The 25,211-nt window shown below is 43.6% G+C and overlaps 1 protein-coding gene across 2 annotated transcripts in view; it reads left to right on the top strand.

The window, feature by feature from the left end:
- Nucleotides 1–25,211, top strand: part of dync1li1 (dynein, cytoplasmic 1, light intermediate chain 1) — an 84,146-nt gene that overhangs the window by 41,815 nt on the left and 17,120 nt on the right. The window contains exons 6-13 of one of the 2 annotated variants that reach the window (XM_072508715.1): nucleotides 72–165; nucleotides 1,469–1,604; nucleotides 3,017–3,128; nucleotides 3,681–3,740; nucleotides 5,102–5,146; nucleotides 7,981–8,101; nucleotides 11,263–11,373; nucleotides 20,020–20,046. In XM_072508715.1, the coding sequence (XP_072364816.1) occupies nucleotides 72–165; nucleotides 1,469–1,604; nucleotides 3,017–3,128; nucleotides 3,681–3,740; nucleotides 5,102–5,146; nucleotides 7,981–8,101; nucleotides 11,263–11,373; nucleotides 20,020–20,045 (705 nt within the window). In that variant the 3' untranslated portion in view covers nucleotide 20,046. The remainder of the gene's footprint in view (nucleotides 1–71; nucleotides 166–1,468; nucleotides 1,605–3,016; nucleotides 3,129–3,680; nucleotides 3,741–5,101; nucleotides 5,147–7,980; nucleotides 8,102–11,262; nucleotides 11,374–20,019; nucleotides 20,047–25,211) is intronic. The other variant, XM_072508714.1, reaches the window with a different exon arrangement.

Here is a 25,211-nt window from a genome sequence, read left to right as displayed (position 1 = left end):
TGGTTTATTTCTTTCTAAGTAACTTAAAAATAAGAGAGCTTGTACAATTATTCTGTATGTGTTATCTACAGTGTGATGCAATTAGCCTACTGGAAAAGGAACATGACTACAGAGATGAACACTTTGACTTCATTCAATCACACATCCGTAGGTTCTGCCTACAGTGTATCCTTTTTACTCTTCTCTTGATACTGTAAATGATACAGACATAGCCACACTTTCCAACGGCAAATATGTCCAGTGTTGCGAGTGAAAAGCTCTGACATTGTGTTGCTCGTTTCATTCAGAAGAATTGTGTATCATGAAAAATTTTGAAAAATTCCTTCCCATTAATAAAAAATTTAGCTGATTAAAGAAATTATTTCTGGAGCAAAAAACGCACATTATGCAGACGGTGATATACAATAAAGGGAAAGTGTATGTTAAAAATGATGGAACTGCAAAACTCTATTTAATCATTCTTTTTTAAAATTAATTATAAATTTAGAGTACAAATTCATTTTTTCCAATTAAAGGCGATTTGGCATGGCCAATCCACCTACCCTGCACATCTTTGGGTTGTGGGGGCGAAATCCACGCAAGCACGGGGAGAATGTGGGACCTCGGTGCCGTGAGGCAGCAGTGCTAACCACTGTGCCACCGTGCTGCCCTCCATTTAATCATTCTACATAAAAATACTGAATTAAAACTTTGGCTGCTTCACATTTCTAACCTATTTGTCACTTATAAAGATTCTGTCAATGTAACGAAGCAACTCTATTTTAGCAATTACAAATGAGGGAAGGGAAGTGAGATTGATGCTGTTGTTGGGCCACTGGCTTGTGATGTTGATGCTCTGTTGGATTAGATGGAGAATTATGTGATTCTATCTCGACCACTATGAAGGAAAGCCCAAGTTACAATGGTTCGTGACTTCGAGTTTTATGATATTCCAAGATTTTGCACTTTGTGTACGTAGCTATCGTGGGAAAGGGGAAGGCTGTTGAAGTAAACTAGGTGACTTGCTGCAGTGACTGTTACTGACCACTTGTTAGTCTAACTTTAATTATTGCCCATATCTGCTGACTACAGGCAATAGGCTGGCTAACATATGGGGTTATGGGAGGTGCTGAACACTTTTTTTGAAACATCGCCCCAAGCTTATGATGATAGGAAGAAGGAAGCAGCCATAGGCTGAGCTCTACCCTGTGGAATTCCTGCAGTAACACAGCTGCAATAATTAAGGCACAAGAACCATGATTACCTTCCTTTGTGTCAGGTATGATTCCAACTACTGGAAGGCTTTCTACATGGCCCTGCTCTGATCTCCATGTTGCGCTAGACCAGGAACGTTCATTGTACTTGATAGATATTTGTGTAACTTTGTATGATAAACTGCTTTGCTATATGCTAATCACTTTGTTAAATCATCGTCGCATACTCAGGCTATGGATATCTTATGACATCTTCCTTAATGCAGACATTTTAGATGGTGCAGCACTTATTTATACTTCAATAAAGGAAAATAAAAATATTGATTTAATGTATAAATACCTTGTCCATAAATTATATGGGTTTCCTTTCCATTCGCCAGTACTAGTTGTGGAAAAAGATGCAGTATTTATGTAAGTTTAAAGTTTTGAGTTCAAATTGTAGCAGATGTTCTTATTAAAAATTGAGTGTGTTGAAATGAAAACTTGTTTGGAACTGAAACTTATTTTTACTTCCCAGATTTTAAAAAAATATTTAACCACTTATGGTAATTTAAATGAGCTATCCTGTTTAAATCTGCCCTAAATGAGGTAAATATAAATTTTTTAAAATAAATTTAGAGTGCCCAATTCATTTTTTCCAGTAAGGGACAATTTAGCGTGGCCAATCCACCTACCCTGCACATCTTTGGTTGTGGGGGTGAAACCCACACAAACACGGGGAGAATGTGCAAACTCCACACGGACAGTGACCCAGAGCCGGGATCGAACCTGGGACCTCGGTTCCGTGAGGCAGCAGTACTAACAACTGCGTCAGCGTGCTGCCCACAAAAAAAAACCAACATTTAAATGCATGTCATTCAGCATCTTTTGTAAAATACGCTGTAAAATAAGTTGCATCTCCAGTAATGAATACTGTGCATTCATGCTGAATGCCAGGAAACCTACGCAGACTTGCAAATCAAGAAGTACAAGAGTGCAGAGGTAACTCCTCAATACTATAATAATCTTTATTGTCATAAGTAACACTGCAATGAAGTTACCGTGTAAAGTCCCTAGTCGCCACAATCCAGCACCTGTTCGGGTACACAGGGAGAATTCAGAATATGCAATTTACCGAACAGCATGTCTTTCGGGACTTGTGGAAGGAAACCGGAGCACCCGCAGACACCGGTGCAGACTCCACACAGACAGTGGCCGAAGCCAGGAATCGAACCTGGGACCCTGGAGTTGTGAAGCAACAGTGCTACCCACTGTGCTACCGTGCCATCCACTAACTCGAGAACAAGAGCTTTTCTTAACAAAAAAACCCCCATGGTATATTTTTATATTTCCGTCGCTCTCCCTTGTTTGTTTCATGTCACCCTCCAGTCCTTGACCTGATGGATGTACAGCTCCATTTGAATGTTATGAGAAGAGCTTGGTTTTCCATGTCTAGACTTTGCAGACAGTACATTTTCTTTGAGGCAACCAAGAGAACCTGAAATATCTCTACACCTTGATGCCATCCAATTGTGATCTTGTTGGTTAGCATTAGGTTTCCTGGCATTACTAGCTTTTATTGCAAACACAAATTCTATTTTCCCAGTTTATCATTGTCTCTCAAGTTTTGGGGCCACATTGATTTACTTCAGCTATACAATTAATGTCAAAATAGTTGATTTGATCCAATTTTTGTAGAAGTAAAAAAAATCAAGCTTTACAGTCAATGCTGTTTGTTAGTCTTTATTAATGGATGTGCTGTAAACATTTTCTGCTGCCTGTGTTTTGGATTCTTGGTGTTTTAATGCTTTGCTTTTTTTGAAAACAAATATATTCTCTTATAGTCCTGCAGGATGGGACAATGAAAAGAAAATAGGAATTTTGCATGAAAATTTCCAGTCTTTAAAAGCTGATGACAGATTTGAAGATGGCATTCTGAAGCCTCCAGTAAGAAAGGTGATTTATTTTTCTCAGATAATATTATTTGTACCAAACATGCTGACCAACATTTGAGATTCTAACTTAACATTTGGTATCTGACTAAGCTATAATAACAGTTCCAATAACCTGGAGAAGTAGAAGACTCCTTCCGGTTCATTCTTACAATTTTGAGCCAATACATCAATAGTATTGTTATTCAAGTTAAATTGCATATCTGACTGATACTGGTTCACAATTTTCCATGATCAATTACATCCCAGATTTTTAGTAATTTAAAGCTCCATTTTCACTTTCAGAAGATTGCACTGAAGCAATTCTTTACCAAATGCTTTGTCCATCCATAAAAGTGATGGCTTTTTACCACAGGCTATTGCATTTCCAAATGATCATGTCCATCTTTATATACAAAAGCTGAAGAGAGGGGAAGTATAATAAGATTGAAATATTATTCGTATATTAAATTACTGTATTTTCCACTGCCAAGATATTTTGTAATGTTTTCCAATCTAAATATCGAGATGAATTTTGTTGTCGGCTGGAAATTTTGGCAATCTGTTTTTCTTGCAGTTTGTACATGAAAAGGAAATTTTATCAGAAGATGATCAAGTCTTTCTTATGAAGCAACAGGTAAAACATTTCATTTCTAAGATATTTTTAGATATTTATGTATCTATTACTACAGTTTCTTTACCTTTATTTAAATAACTTCACGCGCTCATTGCGATGAATTTTTGTGCTGGAAATACAACATTTTCTATTTCCGGCATATTGGTGTCCACATCAGGTTTCATCTAGCAAGATTGGATTGAAAGAATAAATCTCCCTCTCAGTATTGCCTCAACCATAAACTCTGGAGCGTTTAACAAATACACAGATTAAAGATTAACATGAATTGCAAAGTATGTCTCGCTCTACAATGATCTCATTAACACAGCCTTGTTTAAGCGCTCAAGATGACTGGTCAAATAAAATCAAGGCAGATTTTTTTTAAGCAAAAGGAACTAACTAAAGGGTTGATGGTATCAATGCTCAAGTCCATTTCAGCCTAGAAAGTTTCCTCTCTGCTGTTTGGAAAGGTTCAGCATGACACGTGTCCCTCAGTTGGGAAGTACAAATTTAGTAGTATACCGTTGTAGCATTGGCTGCTCTTCAGGGTTTATGGTTGAGGCACTACTGAGACACCTTGGAGGGAGATTTATTCTTTCAATCCAATCTTGCTACATGAAAGCAGATGTGGATACCAATATGGCTCAGTAATTTGTTTATTTCAAAGTTGCATAACTGCTTTTCATTGATAGCCAGAAGTACAATATCAAAATCTGGAGACTAAACCAAATCGAGGAGTGTATATTCCTTCACTGTCAGCACCCTGGGAGCATCTTCACCAGGTGGACTGCAATGGTTCAAGAAGGCAGATCATCACCTTCTTAAGTAGGGTTGGGCAATAAATGCTGGCATTGCCAGTGATGCCTATGTCCCATAAATTAATTTTTTAATGAAGAACAGAAAGATATGTTAAAAAGGGTGAGATGAGGTAAAATGGAAGGAGCTTGTGTGGAGCAAATTACCTTATCTGTATGTGGAATGGGTAAAATTAACTTTCAAGATGTTTAATTACAGAATGAATATAAATTTTATGATTCATTAAGTTGTTCCTCCTTTGCTATATAATTAATTTTTCTGCTTCCATCCATTTTTTGAGAAACTTTCAATGAAGGAAAGTGTCCTTTAAAAAATATTTCTGACATTGTTTTGGCAATTGGAGAAACATGGGATGGGATTCTCCGCCAGCGGGATGCTCTGTTTTGCCGGCGCCCAGGGGTTTCCCAACGGCGTGGGGCTGCCGCACAATGGGAAACCCCGTTGACCGCCCTGCGTAGCGGAGAATCCCGCCGGCGTGGTGAGGCAGAAATGTGGCGGAGCGGAGCATCCTGCCTATGATTTGTGAATTCCTACTGTAATAATTGTGTATATTGTTTTACCTGCAGTCTTTTCTAGCAAAACAGCCACCTCTCTCAACAGGAAGACCACTGGTAAGTATATGTCTTTCCATTAGAAGCATTGTTGTTTATCATCAAACACTAATATATTTCCTCTCCCCACCCTACATCCACCAATTATCACTAGATTACAGTTTACTTGCATGCAATATAAGAAAATAATGAAGAACAATGTTCCCTTTCCAAATAGAGGTTAGCTAAATGTTCTTTTTTGAAGATGGGTCCCTATGAGATGTAAAGATCAAAGCTTTGTACATTTGTTGGATTTTCTTTTTTGCACGCTCACTGCAAATGCAGTTCAAAATTATAAACAAAATCGGGTCTATTCTAATTTTGATTACTGAATTTGGTTGTTAAAGACTAGGAAAATATGTTTTTTTAATTGCATAATTTCATGTAATGTTTGGTACAGCTTCTTAGTGTTGAGGTGCTCGGATAAATGGAAGGGTTTGGTGGCCCCAACCCCTCCGGATCACCAGCTGTTTCCTGGTAAGGCTGGCACTGCTGACTGCCTCAGCCACCACCTCCAAGGCACTTTTCAGGAGGGCAGGCTTCAGTCTACGGCCCAGCCTGGGGAAGAGGGTGTCCATCCTTTCCTCACTGGCATGGAGCTGTGGGTCCACCTCAAACTCCCGAATTCTGGAAGCGTGTCTTCTGTGAGCCATCTCTGCGGTGAAGTGGATGTGTGGTAAGTGGAGCACTTATAAACAGCTCCAGCTGACAGGCTCTTTAGCACTAACTCCAGCTTCAGTGGTTACAGCTCCTTCTGGATCGGGAATTGCTCTGAATTCATACCGGCAGTGTTGGGCCATTTCCATATCCTCACTCGCCACTGAATAACGCCCCCAACGGAAATGCGAATCGCATGCTATTCAGCCCCGGCGGCAACACTCTGGTTGAAATGTCGGGTTTGAATTAAAGCAAGGTTTGTCCAGTTGTTAAAAGTCAACATGACTAGGGATCTGCTTATGATTCTGTGAATTACTTCAGTTAACGATTGAACTGCGCAAATCAATAAAGTCCCTAGTCCCTATCCTTTATGGAGGTAATTTATGTCAGCCTGGAAAACAGTAACTGATAGTGCCCCTGAATTAGGGAGTAGAAAATTACACACTATTACTGGTCCTTAATGCTGAACATGTGTGGGTATAAATGTTAGTTGATGACTGAACTGAGCTCAACATTAATGTCCTCCTTTGGTTAAGAAACAGCAACATACCACATCAACATGCCAAAAGCAAATGGCTGCTAGATTGAGACACCAGAATGCAACTACTTCTTCTGTAACTTGACATTGCCGAACAATCGAGATATTCAGAAGAAAGGAGGAACTTTTAAAAGACTGCATGTCCAGAAATCGTGTCAAATTTCATAGGAATACATTTTTTTTAAATGTTTTATTGAAAAGATTTTCGATCAATTTTTTCCCCTTACAGATCAAACATAACAGTAAAGAAAGTTTAACAATAAACAAATGGCTAATCAACATGGTAATCTAATCGTTTAACATAAACTAAAACTTCCACCCCCCCTCCCCCTGGGTTGCTGCTGCTGGTCATCTGTCTTCCCTCTAACGTTCCCCTAGGTAGTCGAGGAATGGCTGCCACCGCCTGGTGAACCCTTGAGCCGATCCTCTCAGGGCAAACTTTATCCGCTCCAGTTTTATGAACCCCGCCATATCGTTTACCCAGGCCTCCAGTCCGGGGGGTTTCGCCTCCTTCCACATGAGTAGGATCCTGCGCCGGGCTACTAGGGACGCAAAGGCCACAACGTCGGCCTCTTTCGCCTCCTGCACTCGTGGCTCATCCGCAACTCCAAATAGAGCTAGCCCCCAGCCTGGTTGGACCCGGGCCTTCACCACCTTGGAAATCACTCCCGTCACTCCCTTCCAATACCCCTCCAGTGCCGGGCACGCCCAAAACATATGTGCGTGGTTTGCCGGGCTTCCGCCGCACCTCCCACACTTGTCCTCCACTCCAAAGAACCTGCTCAGTCTTTCTCCCGTTATGTGTGCTCTATGTAGCACCTTGAATTGAATCAGGCTAAGCCTGGCGCACGAGGAAGAGGAATTTACCCTGCTTAGGGCATCAGCCCACATACCCTCCTCTATCTCCTCCCCTAGCTCTTCTTCCCACTTTCCTTTTAATGCTCCCAAGCTCGCAAACGTCCCATCTATAAATAAATCTCCCACCCTCCTAATTCCCAACTGGTGCCAGCTCTGAAATCCTCCATCCATTCTTCCTGGGGCAAACCTATGGTTGTTCCTGATTGGGGACCCCACCAGGGCTCCCCGCACACCTCTCTGTCGCCTCCATTGTCCCCAGATATTCAATGTTGCCGCCACCACTGGGTTCGTGGTAAACTTTTTTGGTGAGAGCGGTAGCGGCGCCATCACCAGCGCCTCTAAGCTCGTCCCTTTACAGGACTTTCTCTCCAGTCTTTTCCACGCCGCTCCCTCTCCCTCCATCATCCATTTACGAATCATCGCCACATTGGCGGCCCAATAGTAGTCGCCCAAATTCGGTAGCGCCAATCCTCTGTCCCTGCTACGTTGTAGGAACCCCCTCCTTACCCTCAGGACTTTCCCTGCCCACACAAAGCTCGTGATGCTCCTGTCTATTTTTTTAAAAAAGGTCTTCGTGATTAGTATAGGGAGACATTGAAATACAAATAAGAACCTCGGGAGGACCATCATCTTAATTGCCTGCACTCTGCCCGCCAGCGACAGAGGCCGCATGTCCCACCTCTTGAAGTCCTCCTCCATTTGTTCTACCAATCGTGTCAGATTTCATAGGAATACATAAGCCACCATTTTTTCATTTCTGCAGTTTGTTGTAGATCCTGATTACTCACTTATTTTTGTTCAGGATTCCTCAACAAGAGTTGCTGGAGGTTCACCAAGAACACCAAGCCGATCTGGAAGTGCCAATGTTGTTAATGTAACTCCTATTCAAGCAGGAAACAAAAAGATTGATCCCAATATAAAAGGTACTTGAGCGATTTTAAACCTTTTTAATAGTTCCCATCCTTTGCATCACTCAGAATGTATAACTGCTTGTTTTTAAATATAATACCTGCAAATCCATCCAATCATTAACAGAAGTGTGATTTTTCTGGGGTCTAAATGAGTTGTATAAATTATGTAAGTAGACAGAACACTGGTAGATGAAATTAAGTTTGGGCAAATGTAAAGAATAACAAATAAAACATTTTATGCTGAAATAGCTAAGGATAAAATTGAGATGTAGGGCCTCTATGTTCAACTCTCAATACCTCTAACCAGTGCACACCAATCAGAGGAAAATCTAATTATATTTGTATGTTTATTGGACGGAATTCTCCGTAACCTGATCCCAAAATCGGGATTGGCAATTGGGCAGAGAATGGCTTCGACACCGGATTCGGGGCAGGCGGCAGTTTGACAGCGGTTCGCGATGCTCCACCCCCTCCAAAACGGCGTCATCCGTACGTGCGCAGCCGGCTCATCTGAGATGCTCTGCCCCAATGGGCTGAGTTCCCCACGGTGTGGGCCACGTGTTGTCCCAGCGGTTGGGAACCTGGCGTGCCAGCTGCGGACAGTGTTCAGCACCGCCACACTCGTCCGGGATCCGTGCCGCTGACTTCTGCTAGGGCCGGGGAGAGTGGTGGGGGGTGAGCTGTGGGGTCAGGCTGGGCAGATTAGGGCTCCAGCACAGCCGGCGCCATGTTTTCCAACGTGACCGGTGCAGCTTATCAGCCCTGCGCATGCGCAGCCCGAGACCGCCGATTCCCAGGCCATTTTCCATGCGATCCGCGGGTGTTCAGCGCGGCGCCTATGCTAGCCCCTCACCGGAATCGGTGAAGAGTTCGTGCTGATTTTCGCGTTGTGAATCACCCGCGGATTCTCCGTTGATGCCAGCACTTAACCTCAGGAACAGAGAACTCCGCCCTTTGAATTTCACGTCATTTCACATCCTTTAGCTCTTGGACATTTAAGAACTTTAGAAGTACACCTCTTTGGAAATGGGTAATGGGTAACATTGGAAAAACCATGTTTATTTATGTTTTGTTACCGTTTATTTGTCCTGTTGCATTAAGAAAATAGCAGTGAGCCACCTGGAACCTCCCCACCTCCATGCTGCATTCTACCACTTTGATTGGAAATTCTCCCACCTGATTTCCCAGAAATTCCACATTGACAGATCGCCCCTTAGTTCCCAATGCCTCCCCACTTGGTTCAATAACCAGTATCAGTGTAATGTTTTGCAACTCGCCAAGTGTCCTTCCAAACCAGTGACCTCTACCACATAGATGATTAAGGGCAGCACACACCACCTGCAAGTTTCTCTCCAAGTCATATGCCATTCTGACTTGGAATTATATCGCTGTTCCTTTACTGTCACTGGGACAAAAGCCTAGGACTTCCTCCCTAACAACACTGTGGGTCTACCTACATCACTTGGACTGCGGTGCTTCAAGAAGATAGCTCACTTGAGAGCAGTTATTGATGAGCAGTAAATGCTTGCCTTGCCAGCAATGGCACATCCCAGGAACAAATAGAAATAAAATGCAACAGGACTTTCTACCCCCTAGCAATATTTTCTCTTAATTCACACATCCCAGCCCCATTTCCACATTTTTTCATAAAATTTACAGTGCAGAAGGAGGCCATTCGGCCCATCGAGTCTGCACCGGCCCTTGGAAAGAGCACCCTACCCAAGGTCCACACCTCCACCCTATCCCCATAACCCAGTAACCCCACCCAACACTAAGGGCAATTTTGGGCACTAAGGGCAATTTATCATGGCCAATCCACCTAACCTGCACATCTTTGGACTGTGGGAGGAAACCGGAGCACCCGGAGGAAACCCACGCACAACGGGGAGGATGTGCAGACTCCGCACAGACAGTGACCCAAGCCGGAATCGAACCTGGTACCCTGGAGCTGTGAAGCAATTGTGCTATCCACAATGCTACCGTGCTGCCCTGCCTCTTGAGGGTTTGTCCCTCTCAACCCTAATCTGCACCTCCTACAATTCACAAATTGTATAAAAAGGAGATTCAAATTAATTAATTCTAAAAACAATGTTTGAGGCGTACAGGAAAAGTACAGCACCTGCAGAAAGGCAAGTATGTGTCAGCCAATTAGAAGTAGCACATGAAATAGAATTTATGAAGTGTAAGTGGAAGACAAGCTGACAGAATTTAGCAAAAGAATTAGAATAGGACAGAAGCAGCAAGATTATATAGCAAAAGCTGTATTTTTATTTGTGGGCAAACTTTCTTTTAAACTTGAGTAATTATAATTTTGAATGTACTGCCTGATGGAATGTGGATACAGATTAAATAGTGGGTTTCAAAAAAGGAATTGGATAAATACTTGAAGAAAAATACTTTTAAGGAGAAACAGTTGCAGACAACTGGGAACAAGTAACTGGATTTCTCGTTGAAAGTGCCAGCACAGGCTTGATAGGCTGAATGGACTCCTGTGCATCCTGATGCCGATGTTATGTAGTTACATTGTGTACCTTGTGTTGCCATATTATGTATTTTCTTTTATTTCCTTTTCTTTTCATTTACTTAATGATCTGTTGAGCTGCTCGCAGAAAAATACTTTTCACTGTACCTTGGTACACGTGACAATAAACAAAATCCAAATCCTGTGCTGTACTAGTCATGATTCTATAACGGGAGATCAACTGCAGATAAATTAGTTAATGAAATTTCAGCTTTATACTGACTTCTAACTTCAGTTTATCATTATCTCTAAAACCCACATTCAAATGAGCAATCAGCTTGACATTTAAGTGGGCTAATTTGTGCAACTCTGAATAACTATATATATTTTTTTTAAGTGCCCAATTATTTGTTCTCCTATTAAATGGCAATTTAGCATGGCCAATCCACCTACCCTACACATCTTTTTGGATTGTGGGGGTGATACCCATGCAGATACTGGGAGAATGTGCAAACAGTGACCTGGGGTCGGGATCCAACCTGGGTCCTCAGTGCTGTGAGGCAGCAGTGCTAACCACTACGCCATCATGCCGCCCTGGCTCTGAATAAATATAAAGTTATGATTGTTAGGTTATCGGTTTTTGGAATAAACTTTCTCTTTGCAATTTTATTCTATTCAAAAAAAATTATGCCTTTGTATTTTGCACTTTCAGGCGCTGCAAGTGAAGGTGTTTTGGCAAACTTCTTCAACAGTCTTCTCAGCAAAAAGACTGGCTCTCCTGGAGGAGCTGCTAGTAACTTACAAGGCTCTGCAAAGAAAGGAGGTAAGCAATCGATTTTCTCTTTAAAAGGGAGATTAACGATTGGGCTTTGCATATTGTGCAATTGCAATTCCAAAGTATTTTGAAACATATTTTAACTCATGATTAAAAATGCCTTGAATTGCATTATTTTAAAGTATTTTAACAAATGTAAAGAGATTATAATTCAAAGAGAGTTGTAAATTGGTTAAATGCAATAAAAGCTTTTTCACATGTTGATATTGTGGAATCTTCACATTAAAAGAATTAGCGAGTTTAGGTAATAGATATTTTGAAAAATATGCTCCCATTTGAGTTTCCCTCATTGCTCAGTCACAGATGAGACATAACTGATTGGAGTGGAGAGTTCTAACCCCCTTAAAAAAAAAAAACTAGATGGGTTTGGATTGATGAGTTGTTTAAAACCTGCCCTGAACTCACCCATTTCCAGTTTTAATTGCAATGGGAGAGAGCCAGGAGGTTGGTTGCTCTTTAAACATTTTAATGAAGCTGTGTGCTTCAGATCTTTCTTCATTTTAAACTTTGGCTGGCCAAATTTCAACATGGCAGCTAAAGCGAGAAAGTTTACTAGGTGTAACAAGTGAGTGCCTTTCCAGTACTACTAATCTGGTCTTATTTCATTGTCCCCTGCATCCCCAAGCCTTGTGTCACATTTAGCTGTCCTTTCTGATCATCTCCTCGCTCTCTCTCTTCCTCCCGAACCCCCCACTCTTGAACGTTACAATCCCACCCGGGATGCAGGCCCTATTTCCCCCCCGACATTGTTACACCAAATAATTTTATATATGTATGTATGTTCAGCAATAGATATTTCCTGATTTTCCTTTGGATCATTAATCTGTACCCAATCAATTTAATGGTTAAAATAAATTCAAACATGATGAAATCCTGCTAAGTTATTCAGTGACTTCCTGTGCTGCCTAAATTTATCTCCTTCTGAATAAACTCTCCAAACCATATTAATGATCTCACACTCAACTATACCATCTGAGTCTCTTCTTCCATGATGCAATCTCTTATCAGTTCCTTGCAACCCTCATTGTCCACAACCCAACTTCCTACTGTTTCAACCCTTGAGAGTGTTATTTCGACCATACCTTCCAAATTTTCAACTACTCCAGCCTCTGTTTAAGGGTTGCAAACCAAAGTGTATCAGACACCCAAACCGACTATTGCCAGGCATTGAGTGGTATTTTCCACTTTGGCACATAGATTTGATTTACATTTAGATTTGGCATAAGTCTCTGTGAAACCCCTCCTGATATAATGAACCCAATCACTTTTCTCATTATAAATGTCCTTCGTGCAGATTCTAAAGGGTTGGGAACGGGAAAGCCATCACAAAATGTTTGCCTTTGGTATGCAAGTTGATAATCCAAGTTTTTAAGGGTGGCCAAAGTGGAAAATGGATGTTGCTGTAGTTCTTGACAATGCAGATGTCTCACAATTTTACAAAATAACAGTTCTGTCCATTAGGGTACTTGTTATTATAAGATATTTCTGAGAATAATTTCTTTCAGAACATCTGCAGAAGTACATGTTGAGCCACTTGACTGGTAATTTTTTTTTCGGATCGGTAGGAAAATGCTGACAGAAAACTTAAGCACTTTCTAAATCACAGTTAATCAAATATATTCAAATTGCAGTATTTTTTTTTTTTTCAAACAAGATCAACAGTTGAGTTTAAAGAATTGTGGTTATGGGTCCTCCTTTTAAAAACAGAAAACCCATGCTGTTTAATGATGCATGTAATTAATTCAATTTACTGAATATGCTTTATGCCCTGAGTGAGAGATCCAACTAGAAAACATTGCCAGAAAGTCTTGTGGTTTTATTACTTTACCAGAGTTACAAAGCCAGAGCTCAGAGTGTGGGCAGGGGCAAACTCCTAATCCAGCTCCTTGTCAGCTCCAAAAATCAATTGAAATTGAATCCAATTCATGGTCCCCGCAAGAGAGATCCAGGCATTACACCTGACCTCACGCTCACCTTAGCCAAAAGGCCAAGAAGCGATTGTGATTTTAACTTTTGATAGAAAAATGAAACCTTTTATATTCCTCCATTTTCCCCACAATTAGCATTAGTTATGATATAAACTATTCCTCTAAGCTAGATGCAAGTTATTGCAGTAAGACTGCGCATTAACTTTTTACATACTTTAGGGGTGACACGGTGGTGCAGTGGTTAGCACTGGTGCCGAGGACCCAGAGTCAATCCCTGCCCCGGATCACTGTCCGTGTAGAGTTTGCACATTCTGCCTGTGACTGCATGGGTCTCACCCCCACAATCCAAAGATGTGCAGGGTAGATGGATTGGCCACACTAAATTGCCCCTTCATTGGATTTTTTTTTTTTTACATTGAAATTATCCCAAGTAAAAATTCAACAGAAGCTTAGGCCATGTCTACTTTGAACATTGAAATAAAAGAAAGACTTGGATTTACAATAGTGCCTTTTGTGACCTCCGGTTGTCCCAAAGTACTTTACAATCATTGAATTACATTAGAAGTATAGACCGTGTTGTAATGTAGAAAACACAGCAGCCAGTTTGTAAACAACAAGCTCCCACAAACAATGTGATGAAGACCAGGCCACCTTTTTTTGGTGATGTTGATTGAGCGATACATTTTGGCTAGGGCACCAGAGATGATTCCCCACTGTTCTTCAAAAAGGTGCCATGGGTATTTTACGTCAGTCACCGTAAGAGGCCCCCAGGACTTTAGTTTAACATCTTATTTTTTATGTCATTGCAGCACTCCCTCAGCACTTCTCTAGTGTGTCATCTTAGATTATGTACTCAAATAACTGGAGCTGGATCTGAACCCAAAGCCTTCTGACTTGAGCAAGTGCCCTAGTCAACTTGAGTTTTCCAGTGGTTATTACGGCTATAGGTCTTCTAAACCACAGTTACTCAGTTTGTGCACCATAACTATATCGTAATGCAATCTCTTGGGATGCAAAAATCTGAATCCTGACAAGCAACCAATACTGGAATCAATGTTATTGATGCAGCGATACCAGGCCTATTCACACAACACATGATCAAAATTTGAAAATCCAAACATGCCATGGAACAGCTCATCTTCAAAACTTTTTTTTTTTAAATTAGAGTACCCAATTCCTTTTCTTCTTTTTTCCAATTAAAGGGCAATTTAGCATGGCCAATCCACCTAACCTGCGCATCTTTGGGTTGTGGGGGTGAGACCCACACAGACGCGGGGAGAATGTGCAAACTCCACACGGACGGTGACCCAGGGCCGGGATCGATCCCGGGTCCTCTATGCTGTGAGACAACCGTGCTAACCACTATGTCCGCCGTGCCACACTTCTTCAAAACCTTTGACTAAGTCATGAGGGCAATGTGAGAAAATTATGGGAAGTAATATCCCACTTTTTGCACTAACATTGTTGGTAAGATTTGCATGGTTGGGTAAATTCAAAAATCGTTTCCTTTCATTTTGCAAATTTAGTAAATAGAAATGCTATGAGTTCACTCCACGTGGGCGGCACGGTAGCACAGTGGTTAGTACTGTTGCTTCACAGCGCCAGGGTCCTAGGTTCGATTCCCGGCTTGGGTCACTGTCTGTGTGCACCCAGTGTCTACGTGGGTTTCCTCCGGGCATGCCAGTTTCCTCCCACAAGTCCCGAAAAATGTGCTGTTAGGTAAATTGGACATTCTGAATTCTCCCTCCGTGTACCCGAACAGGCACGGGAATGTGGCAACTAGGGGCTTTTCACAGTAACTTCACTGCAGCGTTAATTTTTTTTTAGATGTATTTTATTACAAACATGTATCAAAACAGGTTACAGTAAATAAACACCCTGGGAAACATACTTCCCAACAATCAAATATACAGCCTGTACAGATTTTTCCTCTTTTTCACCCGCCCCTCCCCTGCGACGAACAGCCCCTCAAACAAGGTCACAAACATCCCCCACCTTTTCTCAAACTCCCTTGCTGAGCCCCTTAACTCATACTTTATCTTCTCTAATCGCAGGAAGTCGTACAGGTCACCCAACCAAGCCGCTACCCCCGGTGGCATGCCGACCGCCACTCCAGCAAAATTAGCTGCCGTGCAATCAGAGAGGCGAAGGCCACGACATCGGCCTTCCTCCTCTACATGAGCTCTGGCTTCTCTGAAACCCCAAATATCACCACCAAAGGGTCTGGGTCCAGCTCCTCCTCCACTATCCTGGGTAAGACCGCGAACACTCCCGTCCAGAATCTTCCCAATTTTTCGCAACCCCAAAACACGTGTGTCTGATTCGCTAGCCACCACCCACACCTCGCACTCATCTGCTACCCCCTGAAAGAACCCACTCATTCTCGCCCAAGTCATATGCACCCGGTGCATCACCTTAAACTGTATCAGGCTCATCCTTGCACAAGAGGAGGTCCCCTTTACCTTTCGCAGTGACTCACTCCATACTCCCCAATCGATCTCTCCTGCCAACTCCGCTTCCCATTTCCCCTTGATCTTCACCACCCGCTCGCCTCCCTGCTCCCCCAGCCACTTGTCTATATCCCCAATTCTTCCCTCTCCTTCCACATCCGGAAACAGCAGTCGCTCCAGCAGGGTGTATACCGGCAACTGAGGGAACCCTCTCCAGACCTTTTGCGCAAAGTCCCTAACCTGCAGATACCTGAACTCGCTTCCCTCGGCAGTTCTACCCTCTCCCTTAGCTCCTCCAGACTGGCGAGCCCTTCCTCCACATACAGATCCCTCACCTTGACCAGCCCCACTTCCCTCTACCTCCTGTATACACTATCCATCCCCCCCCCCCCCCGGCTCAAACCCATGATTCTCGCACACCGGTGTTAACACCAACATCCCTTCCACCCTAAAATGCCTCCTCAACTGATTCTATATCTTCACCGTGGACTGCACCACCGGGCTCCCTGAATACTTACTCTGAGCCATTGGCAACACTGTCTTCACCATAGCCCTCAAACTAGACCCCTTACAAGATTCCTCCTCCATCCTAACCCACTCTACCCCTTCTCCTTCTCACCACCGCCACACCTTGTCCACATTTGCCGCCCAATAATAATGAAGCAGGTTTGGCAATGCCAACACCCCCCTGCTGCCTCTGCATCGAGCAGGGTCGTCCCCGCCCTCGGCACCTTCCCCACCTAACAAAGTCAGAACTGATTGTGTCCACTTTCCGAAAAAAAAGGCCTTTGGTATAAGGATCGGAAGAGCTTGAAAGATCAACAAGAACTTTGTCAGATATTCATTTTTGCCACTTGGACCCTCCCCGCAAATTTTAAGTGCAATGTATCCCACCTCTTAAGATCCTCCCTAGCCTCCTCCACCAGCTTTGTTAAGTTCCACTTATGGAGCCCCATCCGTTCCCTTGCTACCTGAATCCCCAAATACCTAAACCTATCGCTCGCTACCGTAAATGTCATCTCCCCCTAAATTAGCCCGCTGTGCCAGCTCATTCACCGGGAATACCTCGCTTTTCTCTACTTTCAGCTTGTACCCCAAGAACCCTCCAAACCTCCCAGCAGGCCCATAATCGTTCCCATACTCTCCAACGGATCAGAAGTTTACAGCAAGAGGTCACCGGCATAGAGCGACACCTGATGCTCCCTCTGTCCCCTCTGCCGACCCCCTGAGAGCCATTGCCAATGGCTCTATGGCCAGCGCAATCAATCGCAGCGATAGCGGGCACCCCTGCCTCGTACCCCTGTGTAAGTCAAAGCTTCGTGAGCTCATATCATTCGTCCTCGCCCTCTCCCTTGGTGCCACATACAGCAACCGTACCCATCATTCGGCATCACCCTCGCCCTTGGTGTCACATACTGTAACCGTACCCATGCCACAAATCTCGGCCCAAACCTTCCCAAATCCTCAAACAAGTACCGCCATTCAACCCGATCAAATGCCTTCTCCGTGTCCATGGACACCACCACCTCCGGTACCAGAGTCCCCGACAGATTCATCACCACATTCAACAGCCGTCTTATATTTCTCGCGAGCTGCCTGCCCTTCACGAAGCCTGTTTGATCTTCTGCCACCACTCCTGGGGCACTCCTCCATCCTTCCGGCCAACAACTTAGCCAATACTTTCACTTCCGTGATCAATAGTATTTTGGGTCTATACGACCCACATTCTACCGGGTCCTTCCCCTTTTTCAGGATTAGTGTGATTACTGCCTGCATCATCGTCTCCGGCAACTCCCACTTCTCCAGTGCTTCATTAAACACCCCCAACAGATGTGGCCGTTGCAAATTCTGTACAAAATTCCGCCGGATACCCATCCGGCCCAGGGGTCTTCCCCGACTTCATACCCCTGATGCTATCCAGCACCTCCCTCAGCCCCAGGGGATCCTCCAACTGCCTCTGCTTCCTCCACCTGGGGAAATTCCAGCTCGTTCAGAAATCACCCCATGTCCCTCTTTCCTCCTGGGTCTGCCTTACAGTCCCTGGTAATACTCCCTAAATGCCTCATTCATCTTCCCTGGCTCTGATACCACATCCCCAGCACCAGTCCACATCTTCATTATTTCCCTGGACGCAGCCTGCCTCCACAGTTGGTGCGTCAGCATGCAGCTCACCTTCTCCCCATACTCCTAGTGCACCCCCTTGCCCTCGCAGTGGTCTGAGATCACTCCTTCAGTCTCCCAAATCGTGTGACCCCTGCACTTCCAAACACTACCTGTTCCCAAGAACTCTTCAGGGGTGTCACAGTCTCTTTGATGGCCTTTGTGCGATCCTCCTGCATTTGTTTCCTCTGCTGCTGGAATTCAGCTTTAATAAAGGCCAGCAAGTCAAGTTGAAGCCTTCCAGCTTGCATCAGCCGTTCCCCCGCCTGCATGTCTAAAGTGGCTGTTGCTGTTTCTGCAGCATAAGTCTGTTCCAACTTTTCAGCCAAATCTCTCTCTGTTTTCTGCTGGGTCTGGTAACCAGCAGACATACCACTCCCGGGGAAGGTACTTCTCCAACATTCACCTACGTCTTTTCATCAAAATTCGACCCTGTATTGGGTAAAAAGAGCTCTTTTCTGTGACCTTAAGCAGGAGCTGCCCTTTTTATGTGACCACTCACTCATGGTCAACCCTGGAAGTCTCCCATTGCAGTGTTAATTGTGACATTAATAAAGACTCATTATTATTATCTTTGCAGGCTATTCTGCCTTCATGATAATGTAGGATTGACTGTTAAAATGAATGCTATTTCTCAATAAATTGATCCCTGTGCACCAAATAGACTAGCTGTGCAAAATCCCTAATAATTCATCTTCAATTTTATTTGAATTTGGAATAAAGATCGAAAAATCTATTCTACAACCAGAAACACAGATTAATTGAATATACTGCGTCCACATTGCCATTGTAGTGACATTACAATAAACAGGAGAGCATAGCAGTATAACTAAGGATCTCCATTTACACGGTTCAACCATTTTAGCTATCATAATTTGCCTATCGTGTAGATAACAGCCTTGTGGACTGTTGTGACTCTTTTTCCGTGGTTAAAAATAACCGAGTTAATACTTTTTTTTAAATTTAGAGTACCCAATTATTATTTTCTTAATTAAGGGGCAATTTAGTGTGGCCAATCCACCTATCCTGCACATCTTTTGGGGTTGTGGGTTGAGACCCATGCAGACACTGGGAGAATGTGAAAATTCCACACAGACAGTGACCCGGGATCGAATAAACAAATGTTGCGTTTCCATTGCAAACTTTTATTGACATGACTTTTAGGATAAATCGAGTAGAGAAAATGTTTTCTGAATGCCAATTCATGATTGCTTCCCCAAAGTAGCCCATACGTTTCCACAGTCAACTATTATATATGAAGGGCGGCGCAGTGGGTCCCAGGTTCGATCCCGGCTCTGGGTCACCGTCCGTGTGGAGTTTGCACATTCTCCCCGTGTTTGCGTGAGTTTCGCCCCCCGCAACCCAAAAAGATGTGCCGGGTAGGTGGATTGGCCACACTAAATTGCTCCTTTGGAGAAAAAAAAATTGGGTACTCTAAATTTATACAAAAAACTATTAATATGTGAAAGGAAAAGACCTGTATTTATGTCGCACCTTTCACAATCTCAGGAAGTCCCAACATGCTTTACAAGCCAATGAATAATGTTTATGAAGTGTAGCCTCTGTTGTAAAAAGTAGGAGAAAATGGCGCCCGATTGGTTTGCACAAAGTGAGGTTTCCACAAACATAGAGATGCATGACCAAAAAATTTGTTTTGGTAATATTGCTTGAGGGATAAACAATGTCCAGAACATAGGGAGATAGTCACTGCTCCTCTTAGGATAGTGTCAAGGGATACTTTCCATTCACTCAGGAAAGCAGGCATGGCCATGGTCTAAAGCCTCGTCTCAAAGAAGGTACCTCCAAAAGCCAACGGTCCTAATTCACATTAACCACTTTACTAACGTGTCTCCATATGCTGCATAAAAGAATGCAAAACTGTTCTTAAGAATAATAGTTGGCCCATAATTTATTGCATGGCCATATTATTTGTTGTAAATAGACACCGTATTATACCATACTGAATTAAATTGTTCAGTATTGGAGTATAACCAACACCTCAGTTTAATGGTTAAACTTGCACCTTTTAGAATTTGGCAATGTATATCTGCTACACATTTGTTCTAACTTTCTTCTTGATCTGTGTGTGGTGCCAGTTGCTGCAGGTTGTTTACCACGTTAAGGTCAGTGTTTTTGCTTGAGCTTTGAACTTTGGGATTGTGAAGGTTGCACGCATTAATTTTTGTTCCCACTGTGGCTGAGCATGCCCATACTTTCTGGTTTATTTCTGTTTTTTCAGGTTTTAATGACAATTTCTTGCTTTGAACCACTGCATAAAGGAAATATGTTTTAAACAATTGAGTAGATTGGCCTTGTCTATGTCAATCATATCAACATTGGTGAAAGATGTAGGAATAACCAATTACATTGGAGTTCTGGTTATCGTGATGCATACATTTTTAAAAAGCAGCTATATGGCGTTCAACTTAAGATGCATGTTAAAATTTGATTAGTGAAACAAATAGACCTGAAATCTTTGAAAAATCCACTGAAAACCATTAAAATTTTAATTATACGTAACTGAATTGAAAAAGGAAAATGCTGGAAAAACTCGGGTCTTGCAGCATCTGTGGAAAGAGAAAGTGATTCTTTTAGAGAAGAGTCATAAGGACTCAACATTAACTGTTTTTCTCGCCACAGATGCTGCCAGAGCTGCTGAACCTTTTCCAGCATTTTCTGTTTGTATTTCAGATTTCCAGCATCCAGGGTATTTTGTTTTATTCAACTGAGTTGAATAAGTATATCTACTGTATATCATAGGAACCAAGTGCACATTTAACTGTATACACAGTGTCAGTATTGCTCATTAGTGCTGTGCTAAAACTAATACCTGAATCCACTGGTCAATTAATTATGTTCCTGGATCAAAAAAAACAATTGTGTTCCTGGGTCAGACCATCAGAGACTTTTTTATCAATAAAATCCAGAATTATATTCCTCCAAATCAACAGTATAAATTTCAGAATTATACTTAATTCAAGTAAAAGCCTCCTACAACTAAAGTGAAATTTATGTAACTCACCTAGTCACTGTGATCAACATTGTTACCTAGTTACCTCTATCTAAAATTCTAAAGCATAAACATTAACTGTGGGGAAACATTTCTGAGGGTCTGAAATTCCTGTTCATCAAGGTAATATGAACATCAACTGGCCAGAAGTTGGGATAAGACCCAGATTATTGGGGTGTCTGTCCACTTTTATGAAAATTCCACCAAAAGTGAAGACAGGTGCACCTTGCTATATAGTCCCTGACCTCTCCCTGTGCAACATACTCTGAAGCAGATCATCCATCAGAAATCCAATTCCCTCTGTTTAGCCTACCCCAGCACTATATGTATACCTGGATGGCAAAGAACAAAGAAAAGTACAGCACCGGAACAGGCCCTTCCGCCCTCCAAGCTTGCGCCCACCATGCAGCCTGTCTAAACTAACATCTACACTTCCGGGGTCCGTATCCCTCTATTCCCATTCTATTCATGTATTTGTCAAGGTGTCCCTTAAATGTCACTCTCGTCCCTGCTTCCACCACCACCTCTGGCAACGAGTTCCAGGCACCCACTACCCTCTGTGTATATTTTTTAAAAACTTGCCTCGTACATCTCCTCTAAACCTTGCCCCTCGCACCTTAAACCTATGCCCCCTAGTAATTGACCCCTCTACCCTGGGAAAAAGCCTCTGACTATCCACTCTGTCTATGCCCCTCATAATTTTGTAGACCTCCATCAGGTCGCCCCTCAACCTCATCCGTTTCAGTGAGAACAAACCGTGTTTATTCAACTTCTCCTCATAGCTACTGCCCTCCATGCCAGGCAACATCCTGGTAAATCTCTTCTGCAACCTCTCTAAAGCTTCCTTCTGGTAGTGTGGCGACCAGAATTGAACACTATACTCCCAAGTGTGGGCTAACTAAGGTTCTATACAGTTGAACATGCCAATTTTTATACTCAATGCCCTGGCCAATGAAGGCAAGCATGCTGTATGCCTTCTTGACTACCTTCTCCACCTGTGTTGCCCCTTTCAATGACCTGTGGACCTGTACTCCTAGATCTCTTTGACTTTCAATACTCTTGAGGGTTCTACCATTCACTGTATATTCCCTACCTGTATTAGACCTTCCAAAATGCATTACCTCACATTTGTCTGGATTAAACTCCATCTGCCACCTCTCCGCCCAAGTCTCCAGACAATCTAAATCCTGCTGTATCCTCCGGCAGTCCTCATCGCTATCCGCAATTCCACCAACCTGTGTGTCGTCTGCAAACTTACTAATCAGACCAGTTACATTTTCCTCCAAATCATTTATATATACTACGAACAGCAAAGGTCCCAGCACTGATACCTGTGGAACACCACTAGTCACAGCCCTCCAATCAGAAAAGCACCCTTCCATTGCTACTCTCTACCTTCTATGACCTAGCCAGTTCTGTATCCATCTTGCCAGCTCACCTCTGATCCTGTGTGACGTCACCTTCTGGAACCAGTCTGCCATGAGAGACCTTGTCAAAGGCAACAGTGTACAAACTTCTCAGGATCAGGGGCAGGATTCTCTCAGCCCAGGGCCAGGACGGAGAATCCCCACGACCAGGCCACGACGCCGGCACGCGATTCTCCGCAGAGCGGAGAAACTGCACCATTGGCACGGCGCCTGTCGCGCGCGGGCTGCTCTACGCGGTCGGCCTGCCGATTCTTGGGCTAGGCTGGGCCGAGCAGCCGTCGTGGAAACGCTGAGTCCCACCGGCACCGTTCTAACCTCTCAGCCGGCGGGACCTCAGTGTGAAGGATCGGGTGGCGGCCTGTGGGGGGGGGGGGGGGGGGGGGTGCACCGACCCCGGGGTGGGCCTCCTTTCCTGCGTGCCAGCCCCTGTAGTCTTGCGCCATGTTGCGTCGGGGCCGTTGCGTTGAAGGAGGCCACTGCGCATGCGTGGATCCCGCGGCGCCCAGTTCGCGCCGGGATCGGCAGCTGGAGCGGCGCGAACCGCCTTACTGGCCCCCTGTAGGGATTCTCTCACCCCGCGACGGCGTTTACGCCAGCGTGGACACTCTGCCGCGGGGTGAGTGAATCCCGCCCCAGGTCTTGAAGTGAGAGGAATTAAGCCACTGCTTCTGCACAGCAGTCAATCATAATTGCTTACCACTAGGAAAGCTGCTGCTGATGATTTAAATTTTTCTGTTTTGGGCCTCCCTTTTCCAAACTGGCTGACTTTACAGCTGCAACATGACTTGCCAATTTTTATACTCTGCCCCGGCCAATGAAATCAAGTATGCTGTATGCCTTCTTGACTACCTTCTCCACCTGTGTTGACACTTTCAGTGACCTGTGAACCTGTACACCTGGATCTCGCTGACTGTCAATACTCTTGAGGGTTCTACCATTCACTGTATATTCCCTACCTGTATTAGACCTTCTAAAATGCATTATCTCACATTTGTCCGGATTAAACTCCATCTGTCATCTCTCCGCCCAAGTCTCCAAACAATCTAAATCCTGTTGTATCCTCTGACAGTCCTCATCGCTATCTGTAATTCCACCAACCTTTGTGTCGGCCGCAAACCTACTAATCAGACCAGTTACATTTTCCTCCAAATCATTTATATATATATATATATACTACAAACAGCAAAGGTCCCAGCACGGATCCCTGTGGAACACCACTAGTCACAGCCCTTCAATCAGAAAAGCACCCTTCCATTCCCAGTCCCATAGGGGCTGGTTTAGCTCACTGGGCTAAATCGCTGGCTTTTAAAGCAGACCAAGGCAGGCCAGCAGCACTGTTCAATTCCCGTAGCAGCCTCCCTGAACTGGCGCCGGAATGTGGCGACTAGGGTTTTTTCACAGTAACTTCATTGAAGCCTACTCGTGACAATAAGCTTTTTTCATTGCTACTCTCTGCCTTCTATGACCATGCCAGTTCTGTATCCATCTTACCAGCTCACCTCTGATCCCGTGTGACTTCACCTTTTATACCAGTCTGCCATGAGGGACCTTGTCAAGTGCCTTACTGAAGTCCATACAGACAACATCCACTGCCCTACCTGCATCAATCATCTTTGTGACCTCCTCGAAAAACTCTTATCAAGTTAGTGAGACACAACCTCCCCTTCACAAAACCGTGCTGCCTTGCTAATACGTCCACCTGCTTCCAAATGGGAGTAGATCCTGTCTCGAAGAATTCTCTCCAGTAATTTCCCTACCACTGATGTAAGGCTCACTGGCCTGTAGTTCCCTGGATTATCCTTGCTACCCTTCTTCAACAAAGGAACAACATTGGCTATTCTCCAGTCCTCCGGGACATCACCTGAAGACAGTGAGGATCCAAAGATTTCTGTCAAAATATCTTGACAGAAAGGATGGCAGATTTCCTTCCCAAAGAGCATTAATGAACCTATAGGTTTTTAAATAATTGATGTTCGCTGTCATGGTCACTAGCTTTATATTCTTGATTTATTAATTAATTTTAAATTTCACCAGCTACCGTGGTGAGATTTGAACCAGTGATCTCTGAGCGTTTGCCTGCTGCAGTATATTACATTATACATACTTCCGCCACCGTTCACAGAATGTTGATGTCAATTTTCTATATGGTATTAGGCTTTTATATTGCAGCAGCACTCCTCCAGGTAAATGGTATTACGTCACACTTCTGATTTTAGCCCTGAAGATGGTGGAAAGTGTTTGTGGCGTCAGGAAGTTAAGACACTTTTTTTTTACAGAATTCCCAGTCTTCGACCCCTATTCTTGTATCTATAGTGTTGATAGTCAAGTGCACCTCTGGTTAACTGCAACACCCATGGTATTGAACCACCTAGCTCAGCCTCAGATAATTGTCAGGAATGGAAATGGTGGCCAGGGAAAAGGGTTTGTAGCTGGGACCAAAGACAACAGCGTCTGTCTTCTCAATATTTAGTTGGAAGAAATTTCTGCACATTTGACATTTGATGTTGGGTCGAGCCCAGATGACCGTGTGTCAAAGCTGAACCTTTGTCAAAACAGTGTGGGAGTTGGAAGAGAAATCGCTACAGGTGGCTCTCTGGCTACAACTCGGTAAGAGTGGAGCCAAGCACTGAACAATAGAGGAGAGGTGTTGAAGGAGATTGGAGTAATTGACAGTGGCAACTGCTAAAGCAAGCAGGACACCTGGGACCTAAAGCAGGTTGGTGAAAAGAGCCTGAAAGAATTACAGGGCCAAGTGCTGGAGGAAATCATTGGGGTCACTGGGCTGCCTTCCAAGCACGTGGTCCCCTCTTTGTTTCATGTAATTTCCTCCACAGAGTTGCCACTAGGAAGC

This window comes from Scyliorhinus torazame, chromosome 6, assembly GCF_047496885.1.
Source record: "Scyliorhinus torazame isolate Kashiwa2021f chromosome 6, sScyTor2.1, whole genome shotgun sequence".
In the NCBI taxonomy this organism is placed as follows: Eukaryota; Metazoa; Chordata; class Chondrichthyes; order Carcharhiniformes; family Scyliorhinidae; genus Scyliorhinus; species Scyliorhinus torazame.
This window is presented reverse-complemented; position numbering and strand designations above follow the sequence as displayed.